The sequence below is a fragment of the Pipistrellus hanaki genome (assembly GCF_964339955.1).
Source record: "Pipistrellus hanaki genome assembly, chromosome: 9".
Classification (NCBI taxonomy): Eukaryota; Metazoa; Chordata; class Mammalia; order Chiroptera; family Vespertilionidae; genus Pipistrellus; species Pipistrellus hanaki.
This window is the reverse complement of record NC_140511.1, coordinates 41,160,990-41,182,360: the sequence shown is the minus strand read 5'-3', so window position 1 is coordinate 41,182,360 and position 21,371 is coordinate 41,160,990. Positions and strand designations below refer to the sequence as shown.

Sequence of the window (21,371 nt, the reverse complement as noted above, 5' to 3'; positions counted from 1 at the left end):
TCCACCTTCTTTAAGGTCTTCATACCAAATGTTTTCTCAGAGAAACTCTCCTGATCACTGACTAAACCCTTTTAAAAATTGTGACTATTCTCCTCCTGTCTTCTGGGCTTTATTTTCCTCCACAATACTTAAGATCGTTTGACATACCATTTGTTTAATTATTTGGTTAATGTATGTCTCTCTCCACTAGAATGTCATTTTATGAGGGCAGAAATTTGTAGGTCAGTAATTTTGTTCACTGCAATGTCTCCAGTACTTGGAATGATGCTTGGCACATACTGAGCTCTTCAATATATTTTTTCCATTAATTTTTTGAATAGGTAATGCAGTCCATGGTTTAGCATATATATAAAATGCAGTGCATATATATAAAGTGTGTATACACACACACACACACACACACACACACACACACATATATATTACACACACACACACACACACATGTTTTTTCATGTTCTAAATGTTTTTTCAATATTGGTTCTTAGAGAGCTTTCCTTATTTTGCATTGAATAAATTATTTAACTGGCTTCTATTAGTAGGCATTTATAGGTGGTTCCAATCTTTTGCTGACACATAGTACTGTACTGAATAACTTTATAAGCACATGATTTTGTATATTCCAAGAAGTAAAATTACAAAGAGAGGGTGTACTCGGCAGCTATGGGAGATATTAGAAAAAGTGTCCTTGTTTACTTCCCACTTGCTATGTCCTTTCCCCCAGAGCCTCACCAACAGCCTGTACAATCAAACTTCTGAATTTTTGCAAATATGATAAAATAGTTTTATAGTATAGTTTAAGTTTGTATTTTTCTATTCTGAGTGAGTTTGAGGCTCTAAAAAAGCATTTGTTGAGTGAGTGGAATGCTACATTACAGCCAAAACGTGCCATTGGAAGCATGTTTCTTTAGGGCTTGGCATGGATAGAGGAATGTTTGTATCTGATGGGCCTTTTCATGTAGAAGTAAGACTCAGATAATAATTATTTTGCTCAGAATTGAATTAATAAAAATTAATAGAATTGTATTAATAAAAATATAATTTATAATTCACTATTTCTTTTGAGACTCACAACAACCCTGTTATTTTTCAGGCGTTATTCTCCTTTGTAAAGAAACTAAGTCCCAAAAATGTTGACTTGTCCAGGGTCAAGCTTATACATGGTAGTTTGGGGACTGGAACTGGCCTTTGACCAAGTTTTTAAAAAAACTCATTCTCTTTTTTCACCATGCTGCTGATTTTATTGTAATAGAATGTTTTGTATGTAACAGAATGATAGACACTGTAGGTTTATGTTTAGCATGTTAGAATTTACTTCAGACTCAGTGATTTCTTTCCAAGTTATATTTGGCTCCTTTGTTGGCCTTTCTACATTTAAATTAGAAAATTAGTTTTGAGTGTCTCATGGAGAAGGAAAATTGTTTAGTTTCATCTATAATAATAATAATCTATAATAATAAAAGCATACATGCTAATTAAACAGGACAGCCAGACAACCTTCCAGACATCATTCTGGATGTTCTTCTGGATGAAGCCATCATGATGGGGGCCGAAGCAGAGGCAGTTAGGGGCAGTCAGGCAGGCAGACAGGCAGGTGAGTGGTTATGGGTGATCAGGCAGGCAGGTGAATGTTTAGGGGCAATCAGGCAGGCAGGGAGAGTGGTTAGGGGCGATCAGGTGGGCAGGCAAGTGGTTAAGGGTGACCAAGAGGCAGGCGAGTGGTTAGGGGTGATGAGGTAGACAGACAGAGGTGGTTAGGAGTGATGAAACAGTCAGGTGAGTGGGTAGGGGCAATGAGGCAGGCAGTGAGTGGTTAGGGGCGATCAAGCAGGCAGGCAGGCCAGCGATTAGGAGCCAGTGGTCCTGGATGGTGAGGGTGCAGGCTGGTGTAAGGGACCCCCTTCCAGTGCATGAATTTCATACACTGGGCCTCTCATTTTTATATAATCAGCAAGATTTTGAAAGAAATGATACTATCCATCTTCTAAGAGCTGGAGGTATTTATTTTGGGAACTGATTAATAGTTTAACTTTGCAGATTAAAAGAAAAAAAGAGTATCTTTCGCCCCCCCCCACTGATTTAAAAAGTAATACATATGTATATATTAACATAATAAACACATTAAATTAACATATATACAAACACATTAAATTATGCATGTTAATTTATTAATAAATTAATTTATTAATTTACGTAAATACATATTATCTATAGTTAATTTTATGGTTGGAGTAATTGATTAGCCATTTGAGAAATAAAATGAAAAGAATAATACTTAGTATTGCCTAGTGTTGGGGAAACAGGTATTTTCCTAAGTGGGATTGTAAATTGGTACAATATTTTTAGTGAATAATTTGGTAATATATCAAACTTATATTTTTCTTTTTGTCTTACCATTTTATTTCAAAGGTTTTTTATTTATAACATTAATTGAAATATCTAAAAATCAGTAGTAACCTAAATGTTCATCAGTAGGAGATTCTTTTTTTTTTGTTACTCCTTACCTGAGGATATTTTTTCCATTGATTTATAGAAGGAGTGGAAAGAAGAGAGAGAGAGAGAGAGAGAGAGAGAGAGAGAGAGAGAGAGAGAGAGAGAGAGAGAAACAATGATGTGTGAGAGACACATCAATTGGTAGCCTCCATGAGCCCCGAAAAGGGCCAGGTATTGAACCTGCAATCCAGGTAGAAGCCCTTGACCGGAAATTGAACCAGAGACCCTTTGGGGTACAGGCCAACACTCTAACCATTGAGTCACATTGGCTAGGGCAGTAACATTCTTTTTAAAGATGACTAAAATTATCTCTTTTCTTATTTCAAATAATTATTTGGAGATAGAAAAATTAGAAAGTTTTCAAGCAAAAACTAAAAGTAAACAACTTAATTTTGTCATTTAAGATAAACATAGTTAATAATTTGGATCCTGTTATAAATTCTTAGAAGAACTTGTTTTTTCCATTTAATATATTGTGACTATTTCTCCACAAAGTCAAATATCCTATCTTTAATTTTTTAGGAAGACAAGCTGAGAGTAACATAGATTATATGTTTGTCAAGAAGTGCTTTAACCAAAATAGTATGCACATAAAAGTGTTATGACCACCCTAGCCGGTTTGGCTTAGTGGGTAGAGCATTGGCCTACAGACCACAGGGTTTAATTCTGGTCAAGGATATGTACCTTGGTTGAAGGCTCCTCCCTAGCCTGGGCTCATGCAGGAGGCAACCAATTGATGTTATTTCTCTCACATTGATGTTTCTCTGTCTTTCCTTCTCTCTTCCACTCTCCCTAAAAGTCAATGGAAAAATAATCTTGGATGAGGATTAACCACCACCACAACAAAAAGTGTTATGTCCATGTCTGCTTTTTATTTACTGTGTGATGATTCCCAAGCTTCAGTTATCTTTTTTTTTTTTTTTAAATATATACTTTTATTGATTTCAGAGAGGAAGGGAGAGGGAGAGAGCGATAGAAACCTCAATAATGAGAGAGAATCATTGATTGGGTGCCTCTGTAGGCCACACACAGGATCGAGCCCACAACCTTGGCATGTGCCCTGACTGGGAATTGAACCCTGACCTCCTGGTTCATAGGTCATTGCTCAACTCCTGAGCCATGCCAGCTGGGCCAAACTTCAGTGAGTAGTGGATCACCTTGACAAGTTGCACTCTTATTTGAGTGCTACCTATACCATTGCATATTTAATATATTTCTAAAAGTTTATTACTTTTAAACTTATGGTTAAGAATAATGTGTACAATTGTTGATTCAAAAAAACTTTTGTCTACCCTGTGCCAGGAATGGTTTTATGTACCGAGGAGACAGCAATTGTACAAAACAGACACCACCACTACTCCTTTATGGAGCTTATGATGAGTGGTGTAATACGAGTGACACAAGTTTCAGTATATTAGAAAAATATAGTATGTCCATGAATCATCAAAAATCACCACAAGTGATTTGTGCATCATATTTGGGAAATAGTACTCTTTATCAACCTAAGAATACAAAGGTCCTTGTAGGCTCTGCAGAGACAGAGTATCCTGGAGATGACTGGCAGGGTCTACAGGGAATGTTGGAGGGTGGTTGGAAATGCCTGCCTCAATCACTTTTCTCTTTTTTTCATTGTGTCTTCAGGTTTTCTAACATTTACAACATACTTGAAGGTTTGTAGAATCATAAAAGTTTAAAAAACATTTTTTTAAATCCTCACAAGAGGCTATTTTTTAAAAATTGATTTTCAGAGAAAAGAAGAGAGAGAGGGAAAGAGAGAGAGAGAGATCATGTGCCAGAGAAACATTGATTGGTTGTCTCCCGTAGGAATTCCAACCTGGGATTGAACCTATAACCTAGGTCTGCGCCCTGACCGTGAATTGAATCCACCAACTTTTAGTGTACCAATGATGTCCCAACTAACTGACCACCTGGCAAGGGCTGAATTACTAAATGTTAATGTTTACAGAGGATGTTTGTCATTAGTCTAATTCTCTAAGTTGCCTGATGAAAAATGAGCCAAAAGAAATGAGACAGTATATTAAAGACAGGTGGAATCAGAACCTAAGTTACCTGGTTGCTAGATTACTATTCATTTTACAATACTACAATGAATAGTCACAAGTGATGTTTGAAATAAACAGAGAATATGGAATCAGTTGTAGGGAGTAGCAGTAGGTAGAGGATAAGAAAGTCTGAGTTTTAAGAACTCAAATTAGAATCTAGGATAAATAGAGCCAGTAAAAGTAAAAATCACTAACTTAAATCTTAATAGGTTTCGACCTTCCTTTACTAATGTTTTCCCCTTTAAAACACTTTTATTTAATCTTTATTTTTACTTTAGTTAATTTTTTACAGATAAAGATTTGGAGAGAATAGATCCCTCAAAAATGTCTTACCAAAGCAAATGTTAAAAATTTATCAGATTAAGAGTTAATGAAGCTTATTTTTTTTTTTCCAGATCACTTATTGTTCTTTTTCTTTTTTTTCCAGAATTTTATAGAAGTGAAGTGATTAAGAATTCCTTGGTAAGTTTGCCTTCTGACAGGTGCATATGCCTATAACTCCTATTTCAGAAAATGCTGAGACATAAAATAAGGTCAAGTTTAGTTCTGCCTTCTCCTGTTAAGTCTTCTGCTTACTTACTGCTTAAATCTTTATTGAATTGTTCATTGCTGTATCTCTAGTGCTTAAAACATGCCTGGCACATACCAGATGCTTGATAAATATTTGCTGAATGAACTGATAATTTTTCCATTAAACTTTGGTGTTTTTTTAAATTAAATTTTATAATTATATCACTTCTATTTACTATAGAGGTTTTTGACTTACCAAACATTGTAATAAATGATATTTGTTTAGATATAGTTCTTTAAAATACTGTCATATAGGATCCTTCCAGCCGTTTTTGGCAATGGCATTCCTCAGAAATTTGGAAGTGTCCTACTTTTGATAATCTGTACACTTGATATTTGCATAAATGACTTAATTTATTGGGCCACATTGATTAAAAGAAGAGCTTTATGTCAATGATAATACCCTTTTAATGGTCTAAGACCATTCTGGATTTGACCACTGTCTACATTTTAAAACCTCATCTCCTAATATTTTTTCTCACTCGTGATCTAGGCATACCTCATTTTTCAGTGCTTTGAACATGCCAAGAGTGTCTCGTTTATTATGTCTAGAATACTTGTTTCCACAGCTCTTTATTTGGCTGAAGAATTCTTTGAGGTCTCAGCTATGTCATTTCAGCTAGACCTTCTATGACTATTTCATCTGTAGTATTTCCCTTTTGTCCTGACCTGTATGGCTCAGTTGGTTGGAATGTTGTCCTGTACACCGAAAGGTCTTGGGTTGGATTCCTGTTTTGGGCACATACCTAGGTTGTGGGTTTGATCTCCGGTTGGAGTGCATACAGGAAGCAACTGATTGATGTTTCTCCATCACATTGATGTTTCTTTCTCTCTATAAAAATCAATACAAACATATCCTCAGGTGAGGGTTAGAAAAAAATGCTGCTCTTTAAAAAAAATATATATATAGTAGTTCCCTTTTCTCTATTCACTGTTTTTCACGTCATCTGTTTTATTTTCTTTAGAGTATTCTCACTTTTGGGAACTCTTAATCACTCGTTTGTGTTTATGTATTATCCATCTCCCATCTACCACAGTGTAAGTCTCATGAGAGCAGGGACCTTCCCAATCTTGTGCATCTCTGAAACCCTACTGTGAAGAATAGTACAGATGCTCAAAGAGTATTTGTTAGATGATGCATTATATTTTCAGAATCCTTTAAAATATATATTCCATTTTCATCCTTAGAAAATCATGAGTAGGTCTTAAGAAACTGCTATACAGAGAGGCCCAGCAACTTTCATAGTTCTACAACTGCAAGACCAGAACTTCAGTTCCCAGACCTTCTCTCTTAAAGTTTCTATTACTCTTTCCTCTTCATCAAGCTGTCTTCCGAATGTCTCAAATATCATACTAGATTTTGATCCTCAGCCAAACAGGTTCCTTAAGCCCATCTCTGAGGAGCTCCAGTCATCAGTAAAGCTCTTCAAGCATTACACGATTCATGATAAATGACTAGATTATGCTTGACACAGTAGCTACTGAGTCAATATTAGTTTTTCCTTTTTTGGCTTAGATGTAAATAGAAATAGAAAAAGCCCGTAGACAAGTGAGAGCTGGGGAAAGGGTTGATAGAGTAACTTTGAAATATCTGCTCCCTTTTAACGTCACTTTGAAATATCTGCTCCCTTTTCTGTAGTCAAAACTATAGTTGGAGATGGTTTTACACATCCCCTTGCATTTTCTTGGATTTGTATCATAATGGACTTTTTGCTGTAGTGGTACCTAAGTGTACAATTCTGCATTATTAGTATTGTATTCACCTGATATTCACTTGACTTCCAGATCCATATTTCTAAACATCATCACCTATCTTCAGCTCCTTTTGATTCCTGTCTTCAGTTGCTTCTGAGCTATCTCTACGAAATGTGACATCTTCATCCCTGGTGTACTTAGGCTGAATCATGTTTTTAAAAAAATGGATTCCAGACAAGGGAGAGGGATGGACAAAAAGACTTCCGGGGTCCTTTTCACTTATAGTTTCTCCTTTAATTGTTTCCTGAGTATACCACTTAACAACACTTGCTCGCATTGTACTTGTTCAAAAGCATTTCATCTCCCAAAGTGGATGAAATGGAGGTGGGAGACTGCCCGAATATCCTTATGTCACCCCAGCTCCCACCATATTCCTTCTGTTCGGTAGTTGTTTGTTAAATTGATTGATATTTGATTCATTGATATTTCCTTTTAAGATTATTTTTTTTTTTTGCTAGGATTGTTTGCTTCTTTTATAACATTATTATAGATGTGAGAAATTTAAGTTTATTTCTCTTCCTTTTGAAAGGATTCATCTTAGCTTTTTGCTAAGTGATTGTGACTGATGCAGATTAAAGGGCACTGAGCACCACAGGAATCACCAACCCGCAGGGCATAGATATGATGGGGATGGCACTTTGTTACCTCCCTTCCTGCTGTCTCTGAAGAACCCCAGATGAGAAGAATTTGTTGATATTTTTCCCTGCTCAGGAACTTTGTTTGTTGTTGTTATTGTCACCTGCCAAGAGTGAGAGAAGGGGGGGAGAGAGAGAGAGAGAGAGAGAGAGAGAGAGAGAGAGAGAGAGAGAGAGAGAGACATGAAAAGGTCCTCTCTCACACCCCCCAAACCTGCCACCTTTTAGTGTATGGAACAATGCTCCAACCTACTGAGCCACATGAGCTAGGGTTCCTGCTTAGGAGTTTATAATTCTTAAACTATTGTGATATTTGCTGAATAGAGTTAACGATTTAAATGTTGTTATCCTTCCTCTTTACCATTGTGCTTGGTACATAGAAGATGCTCAGCAAATGTTTACTGAATGGGTTCTTCCACAAATATATTTATTGACTGACTTGTAATTAGCCACTAAAGGATTAGGAAACTAATATTTATTTCTAGCTAAGCTTTTGGTAAATATTCACTCTGGTGAGCTTGTGAATAATCCTTTCACTCATGTAACTTTAAGGCTTTGACTTTTTCCTATGTATGCATTCTGAGCTTGTTTTTAGACCAGAGTGGCCTGGTTTTGCCACTCTGATGTCAGAGGCAACATGGAAAAATGGATACAAAATTAGAAACAGTGTTTTTCCTTAAAGATTAGATAAATTGTTTCTTTTTAAAATATTTTTATTGATTTCAGAGAAAAAGGGAGGAGAAGAGAAAGAGATGGAAACATCAATGATGAGAGAGAATGATTGATCAGCTGCCTCTTGCACAGCTCACACAAGCGATCAAGCCTGCAATCTGGGTATGTGCCCTGACTTGGAATCGAACCCTGGTTCATAGGTCTATGTATGCTCAACCACTGAGCCATACTGTGCCTATTCTGTGCCTCATTCTAACTCCTGAACACTCCAGATTAGTGCTGTCCAATGAACTTTCTGCAATGTTGGCAGTGTCTGAGCACTTGAAATGTGGTTAAGTCTGAGGAACCACATTTTTAGTTTAATTTATTAAAAAAAACTATATTTTTATTGATTTCAGAGAGGAAGGGAGAGGGAGAGAAATATAGAAATATCAATGAGGAGAGGGAATCATTGATCAGCTGCCTTCTACTTGCCACCAACTGGAATCAAGCCTGCAACCTGGGTTTTATTGGAATCGAACCTGGGATCCTTTAGTTCACAGGCCAACAATCTGTCAATCGAGCCAAACCAGCTAGGGCTAGTTCTATTTAATTTTAATTTAACTACACATGGTTAATGGATATAATGTTGGACAGCACATTTCTAAATGTTTCTGAAAAGCTTTCTTAGAATCTGTAACAATAGGAAAAAATCTCTTTGTGTGTGTGCTTTAAAAAATAAAATATATATATACTTTGCACTTATACTACTAGTACCATTCTAAATCAGTATAATAGCTGTTCATATGGTTGCCTTAGGTCCTCTAATATACAGGATAAACTTCATGAAGGCAGGGAATTTGTGTGGATCGTCAATATATCCTCCATAGGCATTGTATTGTGCTTGGCTAACAAGCAAGAAGAAAGCAATTTATGGCAATATATATATATATATATATATATATCCTAATCCAAGTTGTCAGTTGTAAGACTCATCATTATTTTATGTTCACCAAGAAAAAGTGAGCTCTTTAAAAAAAAAAAAAAAAAAAAAAAAAAAAAAATATATATATATATATATATATATATATATATTTTATTGATTTTATACAGAGAGGAAGGGAGAGAGATAGAGAGTTAGAAACATCTATGAGAGAGAGTCATCGATCAGCTGCTTGTTGCACACCCCCTACTGGGGATATGCCCGCAACCAAGGTACATGCCCTTGACTGGAATTGAACCCAGGACCCTTCAGTCCCCAAGCCAACGCTCTATCCATTGAGCCAAACCGGGCCCGGCAGTGAGCTCTTATGTTTAAACTGAAACCCAGAGCCTTGGCAATAGTCCTGTGGGAATTGTGACACTTATGAGCCTCTTATTACTCTGAAATTTCTTTCACCCATTCCAAGAAAGTATTTATTTAGCAGTTTTCCCTTCCTTCAGGTATATTGCTTGGCTTGTGATAGGGAATATTTTGTATATATTTTAGTGATAAAGTATAATCATCTTCCTCAATTTGTGGCAATTTCCTTAAGTCTTATGAAGAAGATGGATGAGTTCATTTCTCCACTGACAAATATTTGCTTCTCTAATACCAAATTCATGCCTTATTGCTCTATTTCTGCCCTTAGCTCTTTTCTATACTTTTTTAATTAAAATTTTTTTTTTATTGTTGAGATTATTACAGATGTTCCCTACCCCCATGTCTCCTCTCCACGAGGTTCCCACCCCACCCCTGGCCCTCACCACCCTGTTGTCTGTGTCCATAGGTAACACATACATGCACATAAGATCTTTGTCTAAATCTCTTCCTGCACAGTCCTTCCCCCCCTCCACACACACACACATACCCTCTTCCTTCTGAGAATCATCAGTCTGTTCCATTTCCATGCCCCTGATTCTATTCCATTCACCAGTTTATTTATCAGGTTTTTTATTCATTTGATTTTTAGATTCACTTGTTGATAGATATGTATTTGTTGTCACTTTGTTGTTCATAATTTTTTATCTTTAACTTTATTTTCTTCTTCCTCTTAAAGGATACTCCTCAGCCTTTCAGATAATACTGGTTTGGTGGTGACTAACTCCTTTAGCTTTTTCTTATCTGTGAAGCTCTTTATCTGACCTTCAATTCTAAATGTAGCTTTGCCGGTTCTTGATATTCATCACTTTGAATATTTCTTGCCACTCCTTTCTGGCTTGCATAGTTTCTGTTGAGAAATCAGCTGATAGTCGTGTGAGCACTCCCTTTTAGGTAACTGACTATTTTTCTCCTGCTGCTTTTAATATTCTCTCTTTGTCTTTTGCCTTGGAATTTTAATTATGCCTTGGTATGGTCCTCTTTGGATTCCTTTTGTTTGGGGTTCTTTGTGCTTCCTGGACTTGTAAGTCTATTTCTTTTACCAGTTAGGGGAAGTTTTCTGTCATTATTTCTTCAAATAGGTTTTCAATATCCTGCTCTTTCTATTCTTCTGGCACCCCCATAATTCAGATGTTGGTAACATGAAGTTGTCCCAGAGGCTCCTTACACTATCTTCATATTTTTTTATTCTTATTTCTTTTTGCTCTTATGGTTGGGCGTTTTTTGCTTCCTCATATTTCAAATCATTGATTTGATTCTCAGGATCCTCTAGTCTACTGTTGAATCCCTATATATTATTCTTTATATCAGTCAATGTATGCCTAATTTCTGACTGGTCCTTTTCCAATTTTTTTATTTTTTATTTTTTTCATTCTCACTAAGATCCTTGAAGGTCTCACTAAGTTCCTCAGAGGATTCTAGAAGATTATTTTTAAAATATATATTTTTATTGATTTTTTACAGAGAGGAAGAGAGAGGGATAGAGAGTTAGAAACATTGATGAGAGAGAATCATCGATCAGCTGCCTCTTGCACACCCCCTACTGGGGATGTGCCCGCAACCAAGGTATGTGTCCTTGATGGGAATAGAACCCGGGACCTTTCAGTCTGCAGGCTGACGCTCTATCCACTGAGCCAAACCGGTTTAGGCTCTAGAAGATTTTTGAGTAACCTTATAACTGTGGTTTTGAACTCTATATCCAGTAGTTTGCTTTCTTCTAATTTCTTTCATTTGTGACATGTTTCTTTATCTCCACATTTTGGCTGCTTCCCTGTTTTTGTTTCTATGTATTGGGTATCTGCTAAGTCTCCTTGAGTTGATAGAGTGGCCTTGTGTAGTAGGTGTCCTATAGGGCCCAGTGGCTCAGCCTCCCCACTGGACACTCTAGGTGAAACCCTTTGTGGGCTGTGTGCGCAGTCTTGTAGTTGAGCCTTGATTGCTGTTGGTGTCATTGGGAAGAATTGACCTCCAGGCCAGTTGACTATGGGGACCAGCTGTGACTACAGTGGGAGAGCTGCTGTGTAGGAGACACTCCTACACAGGACTTCCTTCAGCGGGGTTTTGGTGCTCACTAAGTCTGCCCCTTGAGTGTGTTACTTACTGATGTGAAGAGTTATAATCTGCTATGATCTCACACTGACCACTGTGTACACTTGCTCTTGGGTCTCCAGGGAGGTGCAAAGTCAGTCACTGCCTGGGGCCATCCAGCAGGAGCTACAGAGAGATCTGCAGATTCCTCGTCTTTGTATTGGGTTTGGAAGTGCCCATGTGAGGCCCAGTTGTGAAGCAAGGCAGGCTGGTGCTGGTGCCAGCCTTGGGCCTTTTATTGATAGCTTTGGTTCTCCCTGATCCAGCTGCAGCTTGTTTGACAGGTTTTAGGCTGAGAAAGGACAGGTCATTTATATGCAAAAGCTGCTGTGCACAGCTTGGGTGGGCTTGTAAATTGGGTGAGAGGGGGTCTCAGGGAATTGCCAGGAAGGCGCAAACAGGGATGGCTACCAGTCAGCCCTGCATCAAGGAGGTCCCCACACGGGAACAGTGACCGCTGCGAGCACCTCTGTCTGGACGAATGCTTCCCCCGATTTCCTGCCCTGATGCCAGACAGTCCAGTTTCTCCCTGTATGTGTCTGGTGCCCTAGAGCCTTGCCCAGCACTGGAGTTCAGAGGAAGTGGGAGCTCGTAAATTCAGTTTGTGGTGCCGGCATTTTAAGAGAAGCAGCTCTCTAGTTGTACTACTTCCACTCAGCCAGCTTTCCTGTGGTTCTGAATGATAGTTGTTCTGTATTTTAGTTGTAATTTTTATGTGGTTGTGGGAGGCAGCAAGTGTAGGCATTTACCTATGCTGCCATCTTGGTTCCTCACCCTTTAGCTCTTGTCTTTTAAATGCCATAAATTAATTTTACCTGTTTTTTTTTTTAATTTTATTTATTTTTTAAAAATATATTTTATTGGCCGAAGCCGGTTTGGTTCAGTGGTAGAGCGTCGGTCTGCGGACTGAGAGGTCCCGGGTTCGGTTCCGGGCAGGGGCATGTACGTTGGTTGCGGCCACATCCCCGGTAGCGGGTGTGCAGGAGGCAGCTGGTCGATGTTTTTCCTCGACGTCTCTAGCTCTCTATCTCTCTCCCTTCCTCTCTGTAAAAAAAGAGACAGAGAGCTAGAAACGTCGATGAGAAACATAGACCAGCTGCCTCCTGCACACCCTCTACCGGGGATGTGGCCGCAACCAACGTACATGCCCCTGACCGGAACCAAACCCGGGACCTCTCAGTCCGTAGACCGACGCTCTACCACTGAACCAAACTAGTTTCGGCAATTTTACCTGTTTTTGAGTTTTATGGAAATTAAACCATATAGTGTGTACATTTTTGTGTCTGACTTCCATGTCTTAAATTTATATCATGAGTCATTCATACTGTGGTGTTATATTTGTAGTTTGTTTGCTCGCAGGGGTCTTCAAACTACGGCCCGCGGGCCACATGCAGCCCCCAGGGGAGTCTGATCCTGCCCGCCAGGTTTTTTGGGCAGTGAGCACAGCCAAGGTGTTACAGTAGGGATTAGTAGTTCATATAGTCCGGCCCTCCAGCTCTCTGAGGGACCGTGATCTGGCCCCCACTTTAAAAAGTTTGAGGACCCCTGCTCTATAGTATTCTATCCTATGACTATACCAGAATGTGTCCATTCTTCTCTTGATGAGCATTTGGTTAGTTTCTTGTTTTGAATTAAGATATAGTGCTGCTATGAACTTTCTTGTGTGTATCTTTTGGTTGAAAGTATGTATTTATTTTTTGTTGGTTATATATCTAGGAATGGACTTGCTGGGAATATGCAAGGGATCAGCTTTAGCGTATATTTCCAGTTTTCCAAAATTATTGTTTTATTTACACTCTCACCAGCATTCTGAGAGAATTCTTTTACTTCATATTCTTGTGTCCCACTTAATTCCTTAATATTTTGATAGATATTATGTACAGGATTTTTAAAAGTTTAAATCAATAAATGTATTTTAAATGGCACTTAAACTCAGCACAACTAGTGCCAAGGCTGTGCCTAACTTGAAAGAATTGATATTAACTACAACTATTTTTAAGGTTGTGCATGTAGAGATATTTGATGACTGCCATCTGGTGGAAAAATATTATAGGACCATATTGATTTTAGCATTTCTAAAATCAGAATTCATCTTACAATGTGAAGAAAAGTACACGTTAGCATTGATAAATTGGAATATGTTAAATGGTAATAAATATGAATATTGAGTAAAATAAAGCAGCAAAAGGGGGTTCCTGGCAGGGGTGGGGGTTGCTTGTTTTTCTATGGTGATGATAAAAAAGATACCGTTTGAGCAGACAGCTGAATGAAGTGAGGGAACAGCTATGTATCTATGTGGGGGGAAATGCACAGATATAGGTTCCAGGCCAAGAAACAGGAAGGTACAAAACCAGGAGTGTACTTGAGGTTTTCAAGAAATGCCTAAGGAGTTACTAGTGTGGCTGAAGTGGCTGAGCGTGTGTGTCTTGAGATTTTGCGACAAATGCGACACAGGGGAAAGGGGATTGAGGATGGGCAGCATGGGAAATGACCCAGGGAAATAGAAGGAGGGAGCGAAAGGCTGGATCAAGTAAGAGTAATATTTTAGAAGGGATACAGTAATATTTTAGAAGGGCCACACAAAATTAGCAGCATCTGGTAGACAAGGACCCCCTTTTTCTATTTTCTAATGCCCCAGCACATGTTCTATCTAGAGAAGGCCTATCAGTGTCTGTTGTATTGAGTGACAAGAACAGTCCTTTGACAGGTTAGATTGTGGAGATGTGTCTGCAGGTTACGTCCGAGGGATGGTTTCTTCTCAGACATATTTAGCATAAAATACTTACTGGTGAATGTGTAGTTCAACTTTAACGTCTCTAGCTTCAGCGCGCCATACCCTCCAAACCATTTGTTAGCTTTTGGGAAAGTTAACAAAATCTCAGTGACAGTGAGATTTTGAAATTATATTATGGTACTAGAGGCCCAATGCATGAAATTCGTGCAAAAGTAACCCTTCCTTCCCTCGGCTACCAGCACTGGCTTCCCTCTGGCACCTAGGACTCGGTCTTCCCTCACATCATATTCCACTTTTATTATTATAGGAGATATTCTAGAGCAGTGGTTTTCAACCTTTTTTGGGCAAAGGCACACTTGTTTCATGAAAAAAATCACGAGGCACACCACCATTAGAAAATGTTAAAAAATTTAACTCTGTGCCTACATTGACTATATATAAAGTAATTCTCTTGAATAGGAATCAAATAAACACAAAGAAAGTATTTTATAATTACTTTATTATGAAATATTAAGTAAACAAAATAGTGAAAAATTATAAAATTCTTGTCTTGTCTGCACCTACGGCACACCAGGCAACATCTCGCGGCACACTAGTGTGCCGTGGAACAGCGGTTGAAAAACGCTGTTCTAGAGCATGTGCACTTTTGTTGAGGGGGATCTTACAGAGGCGAGGGAATGGCTGCCTCTCTATGTGGTGCAGTGTGAAGGCCGGGAAAGCCCTCCAACTTCTGCTCTTCAGCGTTAAGTCCGAAAATGACATCACGAGGGGATAGCATTCTTTGATTTGTAAGAGGTGGTATTTTCTCCATTATTTGTTTATTTAAAAATTAGTTTCATTGCGTTTTGTTGAGACCTAGCACATTAAAGGGCACAAATAATAATAGCCTGATGATTTTTCAAAAGGATCAATGTAATCAGATCAATAAATAGAACTTTTTCAGCACCTCCTGTGTTCTCTTTCTAGTTACTACTCCTTCCCAAAGAGAACTATTATCCTGACTTCTGGCACCATAGATTAGTTCTAGCTTCTGAAAATATGGCATATTTTCCTTTTCTATATATGTTGCATTTGTGAGATTCATCCATGTTGTTGCATGTCCATTAACCTTGAAACCTTTCAGTGGCCCCACATTTTAAAAAATATATATTTTATTGATTTTTTATAGAGAGGAAGAGAAAGGAAGAGAGAGTTAGAAACATCGATGAGAGAGAATCATCAATCAGCTGCCTCTTGCACACCCCCTACTGGGAATGTGCCCTCAACCAATGTTCATGCCCTTGACCGGAATCGAATCTGGGACCTTTCAGTCTGCAGACCGACGCTCTACCACTGAACCAAACCGGTTTCGGCTGGCCCCACATTTTATACCAGTAAAGGACTGAGTCCTTGACAAGGCATAAAACATTTTTCAGTTTCGTCCCCTGTTTATCTCTCCAGCTTTGTGTCCGTCTCTCTTGTGTTGTGTACACTAGCAGTTGTCTTAGTTCCCTGACCATACTCGCTATTTTACACCCTGAGCTTTTGCCTGTACTTCCTTATTTTAACCAGGTAAAATCCTATTGGTCTGTTGGTAGCCCGGTTTCATAGCCTCTGTGATGTCTTCCCCCTGTTCCTTCTGTTAGAAATGCTCGTCAGTGGTGTGGGGATGAGACAAATACTCGAAAGTGGATCGGCAAGGCAGACTTACTCCTGCGCAGAAGAGTGCAGTTGCCATGATTTTCCTTTTGGGCTTTATTTCCTTTTGAGGGTCTGCCCTGCCCCTCACTCCGACTCTGACTTGATTGGTCAGGGCTTGGGGCTCCAGTTCACATTATTGAACGATTGGCTAATTCAGAGGAAGGGGAAGGATAAGGCAGAGCCTGTGATGGCAGCCCCCTTAGAATCTGAAAGTCATATCAAAATGGTGGAACTTAAGATGGTGGCAAGCTCCTTTCTTTGATAGAAAGGATCCCTAGTTCACTCTCACACTTAAAAGTTTATTATTCCCTCCTGTGCTACTGTGTAGCCTTTGCATCATTCTGTTATTGAATTTTTAATGGAATGATAGAATTACTTCAATAGATGTTTAAGCCAACAGATTTGAGGTACTTTGAGGCATTGTTTATATTTCTTTTCTTAATAATTGTGTCTTAATTGTTTAAGAAGTAAATAAATGGATTGTCATATGGAGATGTACTTGTGAGATATTAAGACTATATGCTCCTTTTAATGACTATCCTATCTAATAAAAGAGTAATATGCAAATTGACCATCGCTCCAATACACAAGGTGGCCTCCACAAGATGGCCTACAGGGGAGGGCAGTTGCGGGTGATCAGGCCAGTAGGGGAGGACAGTTAGGGGTAACTGGGCTGGCAGAGGAGGGAGTTGTGGGAGGACCAGGCCAGCAGGGGAGGGCAGTTGGGGGAGACCAGGCCAGCAGGGGAGGGAAGTTGGGGGGCAAGGCCTGCAGAGGAGGATATTTGGGGGGGACCCAGTCCAACAGGGTAAGGCAGTTAGGGATGACCAGGCTGGCAGGGGAGGGCAGTTAGGGGCAATTGGGCTGGCTGGGGAGCAGTTTGGCGTCGATCAGGCTGGCAGGGGAATGTCTAGGGGGTTATCAGGCTGGCATGCAGAAGTGGTTAGGGGCAATCAGGCAGGCAGGCAGGCGAGCAGTTGGGAGCCAGCAGTTCTGGATTGTGAGAGGAATGTCTGATCCCACTGGGCCTAAACGGGCAGTTGGACACTCCTCAAGGAGTCCCAGATTGGAGAGGGTGCAGGCTAGGCTGAGGGCCCCTCCCTCTCCGCCCCCCCCCATGTTTGAATTTCGTGCACTGGGCCTCTAGAAATAAATAAGAAGAAAAATTTAAAAATGCCATTATAACCCTGTCCTGCTAATTGGAATGTCTTCTTGGTTTACTTAAGTTTGCATTTTAATGTATTTATGAGGTCTTTGATCTCAACCTAATTGAAATAACTGGAAACAAGTTAAGAGTCTTTCTCAGGCATATTTTCATTTCCATCAACAGAATCCAACGTGGCGGAGTCTTGATTTTGGATTAATGCCTGATCGCCTTGATACCTCTGTGTCCTGTTTTGTGGTGAAGATATGGGGTGGGAAGGAGGCCTCCTACCAGCTGCTGATCGAGTGGAAAGTCTGCCTGGACGGGCTGAAGTACTTGGGCCAGCAGGTAATGTGGAGGCTGCAGTTCCACGTGGTTGCCTTCCCTACATTAACCTCTTCAGCTTCCTGTTGATTCTTCTGATTCCACATTTGAAGTCTGTTTACTTAGAGAAATTTGAATCTTGCCAAGTATGAACAATAACCTTTAATTGAAGAAATTTACGGAGAAGGACCCTAATCTGCTAATTTAAGGATTTAAAAAAAAAAAAACACAAAAAACTATTAGCTGCTGCCCTCCACCCAGACTCTGCCTGGGAGCAAACCTGCAGCCTTTGGTGGATGGGATGATGCTCCATCTAACTGAGCCGGCGGCCAGGGAAAGGGATTTCTTTCTTTTTTTAAGAAAAGAATATGCTTTCTCGTGGCACAAGGCTTCTGTCTTATTGGATGTTCTCCCCCTAGAATCTGAAAATTAAGTTCAAAATACTCTTAAACACCTTCTTTTATGCCCAGGAGAGCTGGGAATAAGAAGAGCTACTGCTGTTGACCGGGCACAGGGAGGACAGATGCCCGGCTTACAACCTGCTCCCCGTTCCCTAGTGATGGGCATCGGCGGTCACAGCACTCGTCTCACTGAGCCCAGACATAGCTCCAGAGTCTTTCTAACGCGTTAGAACTGCCCATGAAGGGAAGCCTATTTGCATCCTCAGACATAGGTTATGATAATTAATGTTCATGGCAACTTGTGAAGGTTTATAGAATGGCCCCCATTTTCCAGATGGGAGAATTGGTCCTCAGGGAGTTTAAGAAATTGCTCCGTGTGCCTTAGCTCACTTCCTTGCACGTGGTCATGGTTGTCACCCACTCTGCCTTGGGGTGAATGCCATTTCTATTTTGTGATACCTATGGGACTACTGTTAAAGGTAACCCTAAAATAGGGGTGTCGAACTCAATCAGAGAAGGGGCCAAAATCTAAAATCCAGCCTAAATCGCGGGCCGAATGGTTTACTGAACAGTCATAAACTGACAATGTCATAAACTGACAGCGGAGTGCAGTGATGACAGCGCGGTGCGGGCCACATTGCAAGGCCTGGCGGGCTGGATTTGGCCCGCGGGCCTTGTGTTTGACACATGTGCCCTAAAACATTAGTCATATCTACAAACATCCCTGATGTTTCTTTTTAAAAAATATATATTTTTTATTGATTTCAGAGAGAAAGGGAGAGGGAGAGAAAAATAGAAACAACAATGATGAGAGTGAGTCACTGGTCGGCTGCCTCCTGCACATTCCCCACTGGGCACCAAGCCTGCAGCCCGGGCCTGTGCCCTGACTGGGAGGGAACTGAGCAGTGACCTCCGGGTTCATAGGTCGACGCTCAACCACTGAGCCATGCCAGCTGGGCATCCTGATGTTTCTTAATATTTTATTTACCATATACTATGTGGTGTGTGTTTCTTTTAAAGGAACAATTTAATTCTACATGTTCAGATTAGAGAAATGTCTGCCCTTGTTTGACTTACCCTACTTTATTTATTTTGTGTCCTGTAGTGATTGGAACAATGCATGTGACAGATATTTCCTTACCTGCTGCAGATTCTAACCAGCAGCAAATCCTTAATCTTCTTGATTTTTGTATTTCCCCCCCTATTTTAGGGCTGGTCTTAATCATAAATGGTAAGATAATGACTTTTGGTTGGGTCTCTCCTCTCAGTACCAGAAACTTGTTGCATTGACGCAGGCCTGCCAGGCCTGCCCCGAAGCGCACACCCTGCCTGTCTCCCCACAGGCTGTGTAGTTGACTCGCTGTGGTTAGACTGATGCCAAGCACCTGTTTATTTTTCTTCTGAAAATATCTTCATTTTGTGGAGGATGCTGTTTCCGTTTGTGTGTGTGTGTGTGTGTGTGTGTGTGTGTGTGTGTGTGTGTTGTTATTCCTCACCCAAGGATATTTTTCCATTGATTTTTTAGGGAGAGGGAAGGACAGAGAGAAACATTGATGTGAGAGACACACATCAATTGGTTGCCTCCCGCACAAGCCTGACCAGGGCCCAAGCCGGGGAGGAGCCCACAACCGAGGAACATACCCTTGACTGGAATCGAACCCGGGACTCTTTTGTCCACAAGCCAATGCTCTGTTCACTGAGTCAAACTGGCAAGGGCAAGGATCATGATGCTTAACATTAGAGTTGCAGGGCTATAGGCCACAGAGTTGGAATTTGTGTAGAATTGTTATTTATTTCACAGATGTTTGACAGAATTCTTTAGTGAGGTCATCTGGGTGGTAAGATTTCTTTAAAATTTTTTTTTTTTTTTTTTTTTTACTGATTTTAGAGAGAGAGGAAGGGAGAGATAGATAGATTGAAAGAGAGATGTTGGAATTGATTTGTTGCTCCATTTATTTATACTTTCATTGGTTGGTTCTTGTATTGTTTTATGTGCTTTGACAGGAGATTGAACCCACAACCTTGGCTTATTGGGACAATGCTCCAACCTAATGAGCTACCTGGCCAGGGCCTGAGTGTTAGGATTTTTTTGTGGGGAAGTATGAGTTTTAGTTAATGCCAACACATTAACTAAAACTCATACTTTAATTTTTTTTTTATTAGGTAAGAGGCTATTCATGTTATCTGTGTCTTCTTAAGTAAGCTTTGATAGGTTCCAAAGAATTTGCTGATTTCACCTATATTGCTATAAAAATTTCTACAGTGTTCCTATATCCATTTTATGTACGTAGGCTATAATTCTTCTTTTATTCTTGCTGTTGGTAATTTCTGTCTTCTCTTAGGATCATTCTGACTAGAGATTTACCAATTTTATTATTTTTTTCAAAATACTGTATTTTGTCTCATTGAATATCTTTATTGTTATTATTTTCAGTTCCACTGATTTCTGCTTTTATCAAGTAACTAAATCTATTTCCATGGATACTTTATGCTATTATGAGCAGTTTTTTTTTTAATATATTTTATTGATTTTGTACAGAGAGGAAGGGAGAGAGATAGAGAGTTAGAAACATCGATGAGAGAGAGCCATCGATCAGCTGCTTCTTGCACACCCCCTAATAGGGATATGCCCGCAACCAAGGTACATGCCCTTGACCGGAATCGAACCCGGGACCCTTCAGTTCCCAAGCCGACGCTCTATCCACTGAGCCAAACCGGTGCCGGCTATTATGAGCAGTTTTTATCTTAATTCTTAAATTTTAAAGTTTTAACCTTCCTATCTTTCAGGTGAAGGTTAATTTGTCGTGGCATTAACTAAAACTCAAATCAGCTGCATTTGAAAGAGAATAGTATGCAAACAATAATTACAAAGACATTTAAAGACTTTGGGGATTAGGAATTATTATTATTTTTTAATATATTTTATTGATTTTTTACAGAGAGGAAGGGAGAGAGATAGAGAGCCAGAAACGTCGATGAGAGAGAAACATCGATCAGCTGCCTCCTGCACACCCCCTACCGGGGATGTGCCCGCAACCAACGTACATGCCCCTGACCGGAATCGAACTTGGGACCTTTCAGTCCGCAGACCGACGCTCTACCACTGAGCCAAACCGGCTTCGGCAGGGATTATTTTTAAATACTCTTTGAAAATAGGAAATACTCATCTTTTATTTTACTTTTTCCTAGGGTTTCATATTTTTAAGGGGTTCTTATAGACTAACTGGATTGTGTTTTCTTTGAGATAAGAGAATTCGTGCTATCAGCTTCTGAATCCCTGTACCTTATGAATAGTCTCTCCATAACAACCTCAAGACTGTGGAAAATACATGTGAATGATGGTGCCCGTGATCTCATGTGATGGTTTGTGAGGCTTTTGACTAAAGCGGGAAGCCTTGGTTGATTACCTGGTCCAGTGATGGCGATTTGTTTTCTACCGGCTGGTTGGATAGAGCCAGCCTGTTTTCAGCACT

General features: G+C 39.7%; 1 protein-coding gene across 4 annotated transcripts in view; it reads left to right on the top strand.

The window, feature by feature from the left end:
- Positions 1–21,371, top strand: part of UVRAG (UV radiation resistance associated) — a 262,695-nt gene that overhangs the window by 27,990 nt on the left and 213,334 nt on the right. For 3 of the 4 annotated variants that reach the window (XM_084893380.1, XM_084893382.1, XM_084893383.1), the window contains exons 3-4: positions 4,984–5,018; positions 17,360–17,521. In XM_084893380.1, coding sequence (XP_084749506.1) covers positions 4,984–5,018; positions 17,360–17,521 — 197 coding nt within the window. The remainder of the gene's footprint in view (positions 1–4,983; positions 5,019–17,359; positions 17,522–21,371) is intronic. The other variant, XM_084893381.1, reaches the window with a different exon arrangement.